This window comes from Salvia hispanica, chromosome 1 (assembly GCF_023119035.1).
Source record: "Salvia hispanica cultivar TCC Black 2014 chromosome 1, UniMelb_Shisp_WGS_1.0, whole genome shotgun sequence".
Classification (NCBI taxonomy): domain Eukaryota; kingdom Viridiplantae; phylum Streptophyta; class Magnoliopsida; order Lamiales; family Lamiaceae; genus Salvia; species Salvia hispanica.
Window position 1 is genome coordinate 2678104 of NC_062965.1, and position 11107 is coordinate 2689210.

Genomic DNA, 11107 nt, shown 5'->3' on the forward strand with positions numbered 1-11107 from the left:
GGGGTTTGGATCCAATATAATAGTGTTGGTATAGTTGCACCCAAAGACATTATAATGTGTCACATATAATATATTGATCATATATTAAATCATAAATACCAAAGAAGATTTTTTTCTTTCTCTTTATAGATAGAAAAAAAAAATACTTGTTGAAGTTTGAAAAGTGGGAGTTAGAGGAACATACTGTGAACTCTGAAGAGTGAGAGTGGAAAAGCAAGAATGGAAACGGAAAGACGTGGCAAAAAAATCCGATCAAATCACAATTCGATAAACCCATACCAAACAAATCTGCAATCTGAATAGGATTTAACAGAAATTCAGTGGGCTAGCCCAATTGAAATCTCTATTTACCCCATTTCAACATAAGATTTCAATATCATGAATTTTAGGGTTGAAATGGTTGAAGGATCAAGGGTTAAAATTATCTAATGAACACTCCATCCCCAATGTTCCACAACATGTCCTCCCAAACGTGTAATGATCAATCGAATTACATTATTCAATCCCTTAAAATGGCCAATATTTCTAAACATCACATGAATACCTATCTTTAATAACGATTCATGATCAAAACTCAAAAGTGTTACTACAATTTAAATTATTAAAATTATCAATTAAACATCTCCTGGTATATCCGTTGATTTATTAGTTACTGATATTTAGTTGATATATAGGTGTTGGGCTTATTTTGGAAGATGGAGTATTATAAATGTGAGCCCAACAATTGTCCCAAGTCCAATTAATAGAATAATCATTAAAAGCTATATCTTCAGTCAACAAGACATTTACACAATTCATAACCATATTTCATTGTTATATCTACAAATCTTGTTGCAAAAATTTAAGTGATGGTTGAGCTGCAAGTAATAATTTTTGCAGTTTTAAGCTCATACCCAAAAAATCTGCAATTTTAGTAGGATAAAAAATTTATAATCCGATCGAATCACAACTAATTAAACCCATATATCTGAAAAATCTGCAATTTGATGTACGGTATATTATCTAATATATATTTTTCTATTTACACACATAAAAAAAAATGTAAATATTTTTCTCTCTATTTTATTTCTCTCTCTTACTTTACTTTCTCTACTTTACACACATAATAAAGTTGCATAAATTCTCGTGCTGCCCAAAAAATGGTCATCTTCTTTGGGACGGAGGGAATATATAAATGAGATCTCACATTCCAATCACTTTCTTACTTTACTTTTGCTTACAAAGTGAAATAATTTCTTAAAAATTCATATTGAGTCAAAAGGACTTTCTAAATGGTGAACAGAGTAAGTATATTTTAAGACGTTGAAAGGAGGAAGTATCTTAAGAATCTCAATGTTAATTCCCACTCATATATCAATATGAATATTTGTTTTTTTCCCTTTACACTGCATCATACCAAGAGAAAGAATCACCAATATCAAAATTAAATGTGCAAAACATAAAGGCTAAAACTTAATTAAAATAAAATTACATAATAAGATAAACATCAAATTATAATTTTTAATTACTAATAAATATGTCCGATCCATAATGGAGGCATTGAATACGAAAAAAAATATTCAACATTAATGAAAAACGTCGTAATTTACCATCAAATGCATGATAAATTTTTTGAGGAAAATATGAAATTGTTAATATACTAATGGAGTTTTATTAGAAATAATTAAACCAAACAAAAATATTATAGTACAAAGAAGTGATGCAGTCCATACAATATTAAAGATTTTCTTATGGACTAAAAATGTAACATCAATGAAGTAATACATTGCATAAAACGGTATTAAATTTAAATAAATAAAGTGGCTACAAAACCCTAACCCTAACCCTAATCCTAATCCTAATCACTGATATCCATAGTTTGGAAATATAAATCTAATCTTCAAGGATATCAAACCCTAATCCTAATCCTAATCCTAATCCTAATCACTGATATCCATAGTTTGGAAATATAAATCTAATCTACATGGATATCAAATCGACTCTCAATGTTAAAGAGTATTCAGATACATAGCTATGAACAGCGATGTGGTGTTCGAGATACTGTTGCTTCTTCCCGTTCAATCCCTCTTGAAATTGTTAGGTGTTAGTAGAGTTTGGTATGACATCATTGATTCTCCTCAATTTAGAAATTTGCACACTTTGTTGCATAAAAACAAAAGAGATGAGGAGGTATATCTACGGTTTAATTTTGGTCTCGGTTATAGTATTGTTAGTAGAAAACTATCAATAAATCTCCTAGACAACGGGATGTCGTTGCCGTCGCATAACTTCCGTTTGCCTATGGACCTGAGTGTAGTATCCGGGGCGGTTAAGGGTCTAGTCTGCCTAAGTTCTCCACGTATGTTTTACATTGCAATATGCAATCCTTTTTTAGGCCACTTCAAGATTCTACCACTTTCTCCCTTCTCTTCTACTTTGTCATGTTTTTATCACTACAATGTGGGATTGGGTTTCGATGAAGATTACAAAGTGGTGCAAGTGGTGCAGCACCGCAAGTACGGCTGGTTGCACGCGAGTCTGTATTCTGCAAAGACGAATTCTTGGAGAAAATTGGATATTGATCAAGATATGGTGATTGAGAAACCCATAAAGTCGGTGTGCAAGAATGGATCCTTTGCGCACTGGAAAGGGCTCACAAGGGCGCGGGATAAGGAGATTATACTAAGCTTTGATATGAAGAATGAAGTGTTTCGGACGTTTACAATATCACAAACGGGTGACCAAGTACTTGATAAGTACTCGGTTCAGTCGTTTAAGGTTCTTGCCATTCTTGCAAAGGAAGATTGCTCTTTCGTGATCCTTGTTTTGGAGAGTTGGGTGTTGAAGGTTTATGAGTCGAGCGGTGAAGGGAGTGAGGTTGTTTGGAATAATGTGAATGATCTGCAACTATATTCTTTCGGGATGAGCAATGTTCGGAGCAGTGATGAGATTCCTGTTTGGAGGAATGATGATTGTGTGGCTCTCAAAGGTTGTGAATTGAGAGAAGTGATTTTGTATGATTACCGTGCTCGGAAATTAATTGGACGTTTCAAGCTGCCGGAGAGCTCGTGCTTGGATGATTATATCATTGAGTGCGAAGGAAGCTTCATTTCACCTTAGAAGTAGTGTTAGTGATCTCAGGTGCATGTTTGTTTTAGAACACTAATCTCTTCTTTTCTTTTCTTTCTAATACTATGATTTATTTTAGTTTCTATACCATTTAGCATGAGGATCTTTCCACATAACATGACATAGTGTTTATACATATTAACTTATGCTTAGTGAAAATGAAACACATTTTCTTAATAACAGTGAGCTTGTTTAAGTCCTCTGTGTGTGGTTTTAGCATACATATATCACTTAATATGGATCTTGATTATTCATGTGCACACATTAAGTAGCAAACATTATTCCGAAAAAAACGAAAATAAAAGAATAAAAAGATAGATAATCCTCAGACATTCTTCTTGTGATGAGAAGGGGGTTTGTTGGCATCAGGCCAGAGGAAGGCTCCCATTGCGAAGTGTCGTTTCTGCGGGAGATCTCCGTTGGTGGGCAGCCCATACTCTGCTAGGAGACGGTCCACCATCCACTCGGGCATGTGTTGGTACTCCGTCTTGCTATATCTCGGGTAATGCAATGGCATTTTGAACTCGTTGCTCTCCCTCGCTCCCGTCATTTTTTCGATATTAGATGATTGAGATATTAATGTAACAAGGAGGTTGCCCTTTTATAAGACCATCTCTTCTAATGCTATTGTATGTCATGACAACCTGATGATTTACCTTCTTATGTTTTCTGTTATCACTTACACAAATTGCATATTTATCTCTTTATCTTTTAGTATTTGGGTTTCAATAACTCCAAGCATTATGTAACAGAGTTTTGAACCAAAACCATGTAAGAGTTAGTTACTTTAAATGAAAATGATCTAAAAGGCTTTTCATTAATTAATAACCTAAATCAATAGACAAGTTTTAAAAATTATTCAGTAAATAACATTAATAGCTTCAAGTACAGCATTCAACTGATCAATAAATCTTAGTAATTAATTCTAAATTTATCCAAATGAACTATACAAGCCTTTGTATAATTAAGCAAGCGTATAAACAGACACATTGCAAAAAGAATATATAGTTTTTTTTTTGCTTTAGACGGTTTGCCCTATCCTTCTTAATAACAAAACAAGGCATCATGACAAAACAAAGAATCACCAGAATTCAAAATATGCAAAACAAAATACTAAAACTTAAATAAAATCAAATTACACAATAAGATAAACATCAATTATAATTTTTAATGACAAATAAATATGTCCAACAGTACCAAATAGGAAAGTAAATATTCAATATTAATAAAAAAAAACAACGTAATTTAATATCAAATGCTCTTGATAAAATTTTTGAGGAAAATATGAAATTGTTAGTAAATTGGTGGATTTTTATTAGAAATAACTAAACCAAATAAAAATGTTACAAAGAACCGATGCAGTCCAAACAATAAAGATTTTTTATCAACTAGTAAAATTTAAATGTAAATGAAGTAGAACATTGCTTAAAACAGGATAAAATCTGAATAAATGAAGTACAAATTAAAAGGCCATGATGAATAAATTATTATGAATATTAAAAATATTCGATGTGGCTAAAATATAGTCCAAAAATTAGCCCTAATCACGGCTCGGACTTGGAAATATATATCTTAATCTTCTAACAATTTCATAGAGTTGTACAATACTGAGACACAAAGCTATGAACAACAACGATGTGGTGTTGGAGATACTCTTGAATCTTCCCTTATCATCCCTCTTGAGATTTAGAGCTGTGTGCAAATCATGGTGTGTTACATCATTGATTCTCCACACTTTATAAAACTGCACACGTTGTTGCGACGCAACAACATCAAAGATCAGGAGGTATATCTACACTTTACTTTTGGTTTCGATTTTAGACTTTCTAGGAAGGAAGTATTGATAAATCTCCTACACAACGGGACTTCATTGAAGTCGCATGACTTCGGTCCTATGGACCTAAGGGTATCTGGGGCAGTTAAGGGTTTAGTCTGCCTATGTTGTCCTTGTTGGGTGCAATCCTATCCCACACCGGATGAGTGAGAGAAGTTGGATTAGTATATAAGTGTTGTCCAACCCCTAATTAGTTTGAGGTCTTTTGGGTTTAACCCAAAAATAAATCCGTGCAGGCTTAGCTCCACTCAAAGCGGACAATATCAAACTAATGTGCAGTCGACGATCCCAACAACTGGTATCAGAGCCCAGGTGGCTTTGGGTATGTGGTCTCGGTTTGAGGGGAGGTTTGTTGGGTGCAATCCTATCCCACATCGGATGAGTGAGGGATGTTGGATTAGTATATAAGTGATGTTGGATTAGTATATAAGTGCTATCCACCCCTAATTAGTTTGAGGCCTTTTGGGAGTGACCCAAAAATAAATCCGTGCGGGCTTAGCTTCACCCAAAGCGGACAATATCAAACTATGTTAGACATTGCAGTATGCAATCCTTTTCTAGGTCAATTCAAGATTCTACCACCTTCTGTTTACTCTTCTACTCAGTCATGTGTGCCTTGGAATCACAATTTTCTACTCAGTCCTGTGTGCCTTGGAATCACAATGTGGGACTGGGTTTCAACGAAGATTACAAAGTGGTGCAACTTTTAGAGTGCTGGCGGTTGCAGCACCGCTATTTGCATGCCAGTATGTATTTGGCAAGGACGAATTCTTGGCGTGAATGGGATATTGATCTAGATTTGGCCATCCGGCCCATAAAATCAGTGTGCAAGAATGGATCCTTTGCACACTGGGAAGGGCAGACAAGGATATTGGTTAAGAAGATTATACTGAGCTTTGATATGAAGAATGAAGTGTTTCGAACAATCACAATATTGGGTGACCAAGTACTCGGTCCCTCATCTAAATTTTTTGCGATTCTTGCAAAGGGTGAGTACTCTTTCGTTATCCTTGTTTTAAACTGTTGGAGGTTGAAGGTTTATGAGTCGAGCGGTGAAGGAAGTAACCTTATATGGAATAATGTGATACTATATTCTTTATGGGGTTTCAATATTTGGAAGAGTGGTGATATTCCCATTCAGAGCTAGGAATGATGATTGTGTGGTTCTCAAAGGTCGTAAATCGAGTGAAGTGATTTTGTATAACTACCGTGCTCGGAGATTCATTAGACATTTCAAGATGTGTGGGAACTCGACCTCGGGTGATGAAATTATTGAGTATGAAGGAAGCTTTATTTCACCTTAGAAGTAGTATTAGTGATTGGGGGATAGTAATGTAGTAATCCATCTTCTTATGTCTCCTTATATATTTTGTAATAGTATTTGAGATTTCAGGTCTTTGTTTTAGAACACTAATCCTATTCTTTTCTTTCTAATATGATTATTTTGGGTTCCATCTCTCAAAAAGTGATCCAATTAGCAAGAGGAGTCTCTGATTAGCAAAAAGTGATCCAATTATTGTGGTGATCATATATCTCCAATGTTAAGATTGCAGCAAGCTTAGTTAAGTTGGTGAGATCTCTATAATCCAAAGCTCTAGTATCAAAGTCTTTTAAGATTTCAAAATTGCTCAAGCTGAATTTGTTGATATACTACTAGTTTAATAGATATTAAATGATTGAGATATTAATGTAACAAGGAGGTTGCCCTTTTATATGACCATCTCTTCTAATACCATTGTATGTCATGACAACCTGATAATTTACCTTTCTTCTGTTATCACTTGCACAAATTGCCTGGTTATCTCTTTATCTTTTATTTGGTTATTCAATTCATATTTCTGAGCTATAACATATGTACGGTGTTTGCATGCCTTCATCGTCAAACTTAGATCCATCTCAAACCATTTATGCTTTTCTAGATAAATTGATGTGTCATAGTTGCTGATTTTTTTTTGTTTATTAGACCAAAAGGATATAAGACTGCTCCGTACCAAAAAATGATCGATTTTCTGGCCATTTGATTAAGAATGGATGGATCCCATGTTACTCATCACACCATTTGGGCTAAGTTTGCTAGAAATTTTAATATGTTAGAAAGAGGATTTGGGAAGTAAAGGAATTCAAGTTTGCTGAAAATTAAGGTGTGTTATCAAAGGGATGGAAAGAATTCAAAGTAAACAAAGTGATAAAATTAACAAGTTATCAAACTCATATAGAGCTAGCCCATAATTTGGTACTCCAATAAAGGTTACAATATGCCTCTTTACTGCGCTTTTATAATCGGGCCTCGATAATGATTTAAATCAAAGACTAATATAATCATCAACTATTTTATTTAATAAGTTTTCAATTTAATTAATAAATGAGGTGCCTACAAATCAGCTCAGTGACTCGTCGATGAATACCCTTGGTAATTACTAAAAAATATAATAAATAAATTCAAATGTATCGTGAATAAATCATAAACAATTCCTGATTATTTTAAAATAAATATTAAATGGTTATACTCCCCCTTCCATCATTCAATGTCCAAAATTTTCTCTTTCATTCTTCGAAGAATGGCGTCGGCCGTCGGCACATGCTAACAAATATTAGAACCTTAAAAGTTTATTTTTTAATTCATCACATTATTCAACACAATTTCGTTTTCAGAGAACTAACTAATTTTAATTATTCTTCTCTTGCCACTATAGCATTCCACCGTGATCATTTTATTTAAAAAATATACTAACAATTTTACGTGTCCTTTAATTTCTCAATATTAAAATGTGAATCACAAACACTTGGCAAGAACTAGACAGTTTCCAACGATGCTTCCCTTGAGAAAAGTTTCTTGTGTTCAAAACATATTGGTAATGAATTAATGCATCAAATCCCACAATCATGGTACGTGGCAAAAGATGTTGATAAATGAGTATATACTTTTACAAACGTTTTCACACTACAATGGAGATTGGAGCATACTAGCATAACCTTGAAGTTAATAATTTTAAAAATCAATTAAAAAGATCACAAATTTTGATATATTGCACTTATTCAATAAAAATAATTATTTATATATAATATACTTTCTACATTTCATAGTATTAATTGGTTCAATTTTCTTTTTCATTCACCATCATATTTTTCTATAATAAATCTCTCATTCTATTAACTTGATCTCAACCATATCTTTTACAAAATTTATTTATTTGTAAAAAAAAAATTATTATAAAAAAGTAAGATTCCTATTCACTAACTTCTTTCCCCAATTTTTTTAAATTCAAGCCAAGGGATTATTATTAATAATTTATCAACGACGGCTAACAAAAGTCCTTGTCGTGAAATAATTGTGGGCAAATTAAAATCTTCTAATGCTTTTTCTCATTGTTGCGAAATTAAACAAAATTTGATCTTTCCACATCTAACCTGTAATTAAATCATCTTATTTCCTAAGCTTTGTTTAGCAATAGGACCGAACTTGCATAGATATTTCTAACTCATTTTTTATATTAACATATGTTTGTTAGATCAAATTAAAAGAGCAAACTCATTTTTGAGTCCATTCCAGTATATGTAATGAAATGTTACAATTGATGAGTTAATCAGGGTGGGATTAAAAACAATAGCTACACCCAAATATATAGATTAGTCGACCTAATTATAATCATATAAGTAAATTAAATTAAATTATGTGTATAATATAACAGACTCATTGCGTAGTCTTCCTTAAATCCACCACCACCACACTAACATTATCGGCGGAGTGGCGCGCAAGCGCCAGCCTCGTCAGCAAAATCGATGCATCGGAGCAAGCCTGATTCGAGCTCTCCCCTTTCCGAGACTGTAGGCACATCCGAGCCACACCGCAAGCGGTCTGGTCCGAGACAACGTCCCACAGCCCGTCGCTGGCCAGGATCAGGCACTCGTCCTCCCCCGTCCGATCCGTAACCGTCACCTCCGGCTCCGGTATCACGTACGGCTTCAGATAACTGTCACCTGAAATTTAATCATATCAGTAAAATTATCAGATCGGAGCTAATGGCTTGTGAAAATGGTTCTCGTTGTCCCTTGTTCCATTTAAGTTCCATTTAAGATGACACATTTTCGTTAAATTATAATTTTCTTTCTCCAATTAATACACCTAACCACTTTTTCTCACTCCTATTTAAATATTAACTTTTCTTTCCCTCTCTAAATATTAACTTTTCTTTCCCTCTCTATTTTAATACTTAGATCACTTTTTCTCTCTCCAATTAAATACATTAATTAATAACTCCTAAAATCCGGCTAAGAAATGTGTCAGGCACGGAGGGAGTAGGATTTTAGCTTCAGCTCACCTATGGCGCGAGACATCGCTAAGACGCCGAGAACTCGAGGACCGTCCCAGTAGATCACGCGGCCGCCGGCTTCCTCGATGCGGCGGAGCTCATCCGGTCTATCCGGCTGCAAAATCGAGCAAAAAAACAGTAAAATCAGATCATAATTCGACGATTAACTGCCAAAATCGACACGAAACAAGCAAAAAAATCGATATCTACCTTGTGATCGACGGAGAGGGGAATCGCGACGCCGTTCCGGCAGAGAACGGCGCGAGAATCGCCGCAATTGGAGACGACGATCTTCTCGGGGGAGAGCACCGCCACGACGGCGGTGGATCCGACGGAATCGCGCTGCGGAGTGCGCATCTCGCAGCGGCAGTTGGAGTCGTCGGAGGTGGAGGCGAGGCCGCTCGACCACTCCGCCACGTCATCGTCCATCTTCCTGAAGCTCCGCGCCATCGCATCCTCCCACGGCGCGTCGCCGTTCTCGTACTCGCCCCTCACGATCTCGTGCATCCGCTCCTTGCACCTCCTGCTCACGTGCGAGCAGCCGTGGCCGTCGAAAACGCCAAAAAAGTGCAAATCGCCGCCGCGAACATCACCATCACCGTCCTCGCCGCAGAAGGAAGGGCGAATCGCCACCGAGTCCTCCATATCTCTCCTCCTCCCGCACACCGACGTCACGCCGTATCTCGGACACTCCGTCCTCCTCGATCGCTTCACCTCGAGATCGGAGCTCCGAACCGCCGCATCGCGCCGCCGCTTCCCCAGCGGCGGCCGCGCCATCGCCGAATCGGATAGATCGAAATTTATGCGACGGATCTCCATCCTCCCCCTCGATTTAGAATTCCCCTCAAAAGGAGAAGCAGTCGTCTGCGTCTCAACAATTCCAGCCATTGCAATTTACACCGATCTAATTAGTTGATTAACTGATAATTCCCTCAGATTTCTCTGAATTTATAATATCACCACAGCTTCAAATCGAATCGAAGAAGAAGAAGAAGGAAAATTAATGAAGGAGAGTCGATCGAAAATCTGCTTTTTCAATGCGGAAGGGCGGGTTGCGGGCAGCTGCCCGGCACCGTATTGGGCAGGGCGGGGAGATCTGGGCCGTTGAGGTGATGGGCTGATTGGATCTGGATCGTACACGGATTTGTGGGGAAATGAAGCGGGTACAAATGGGGGCCTGCTGTAGTGACACGCAGTGGTTTCCTAGATGGGGCCCGCCTACTTTTTTTAGGCCTACCAATAATTTAAAAAATGCTTTTTTCCCCACAATTTCCAACACGTGGCGGCATCGCTAGGTTCGATATTCGCCTTCGTGTCTCCTTTACCGAGCGCGTGTGCCCAAACAATTAAGATAGATATTTCATCATTTCATGAATTAAAATTTGAGAAGTACAGCCAAATGTATTGATATGATTCATTCATGTTCGAAAATACAACTATTTTAAGCGTTGTTTGTCTGGCAATTTAAAAATGTGAATACTAAATTGTACTTCCTCCGTTACTCATAATTTGTCATCATTTAATTCGACATGAATTTTAAGAAATGTAAATAGAAAGTGAGTTGAAAAAGTTAGTGGCATGTAAGTCCTATTTTTATATATTAGTTTTACAATAAAATGTGAGTGCGAATAAGTTAGAGGAATATGAGATCCACTACCAAAAATGGTAAGAGTAAAAGATAATAAATATTTAGGGACGGACGAAAAAAAAATAAGTGACTAATTTTCACGGATGGAGGGAGTATTAAATTTGTTAGGCTTTCATCGATAAGTTGTCACGTGTATATGCTCTCTGAAATCCATATTATTGATTGGGGGATGAATGTAACCGAAACTATATTTTCTGAACTTTTGAG

The 11107-nt window shown here is 36.2% G+C and overlaps 2 protein-coding genes across 2 annotated transcripts; one reads left to right on the forward strand and one right to left on the reverse strand.

Annotated features, from left to right (window-relative positions):
• Positions 1-2013: 2013 nt before the first annotated feature.
• LOC125224151 (putative F-box protein At3g10430) lies at positions 2014-3099 on the forward strand. The gene has a single exon (XM_048127511.1). The coding sequence runs from the start codon at positions 2014-2016 to the stop codon at positions 3097-3099; it is 1086 nt and encodes a 361-aa protein (XP_047983468.1).
• A 5358-nt stretch (positions 3100-8457) lies between these two features.
• Positions 8458-10253, reverse strand: LOC125202368 (protein phosphatase 2C 37-like). Its single transcript, XM_048100751.1, has 3 exons — positions 9463-10253; positions 9262-9367; positions 8458-8920 (listed from the first exon to the last, which is right to left on the reverse strand). Exons 1-3 carry the CDS (start codon positions 10138-10140, stop codon positions 8634-8636), a joined length of 1071 nt encoding a protein of 356 aa, XP_047956708.1. The 5' UTR covers positions 10141-10253; the 3' UTR covers positions 8458-8633.
• Positions 10254-11107: the final 854 nt, after the last annotated feature.

Excerpts from the sequence above, each read along its gene's own strand:
- LOC125224151 (XM_048127511.1), top strand. The coding sequence starts at position 2,014 with ATGAACAGCGATGTGGTGTTCGAGATACTGTTGCTTCTTCCCGTTCAA.
- LOC125202368 (XM_048100751.1), bottom strand. The coding sequence starts at position 10,140 with ATGGCTGGAATTGTTGAGACGCAGACGACTGCTTCTCCTTTTGAGGGG. Across the intron at positions 9,368-9,462 it reads CCCTCTCCGTCGATCACAAG|CCGGATAGACCGGATGAGCT; the intron begins GTAGATATCGAT and ends TCGATTTTGCAG. Across the intron at positions 8,921-9,261 it reads AGCGATGTCTCGCGCCATAG|GTGACAGTTATCTGAAGCCG; the intron begins GTGAGCTGAAGC and ends ATTAAATTTCAG.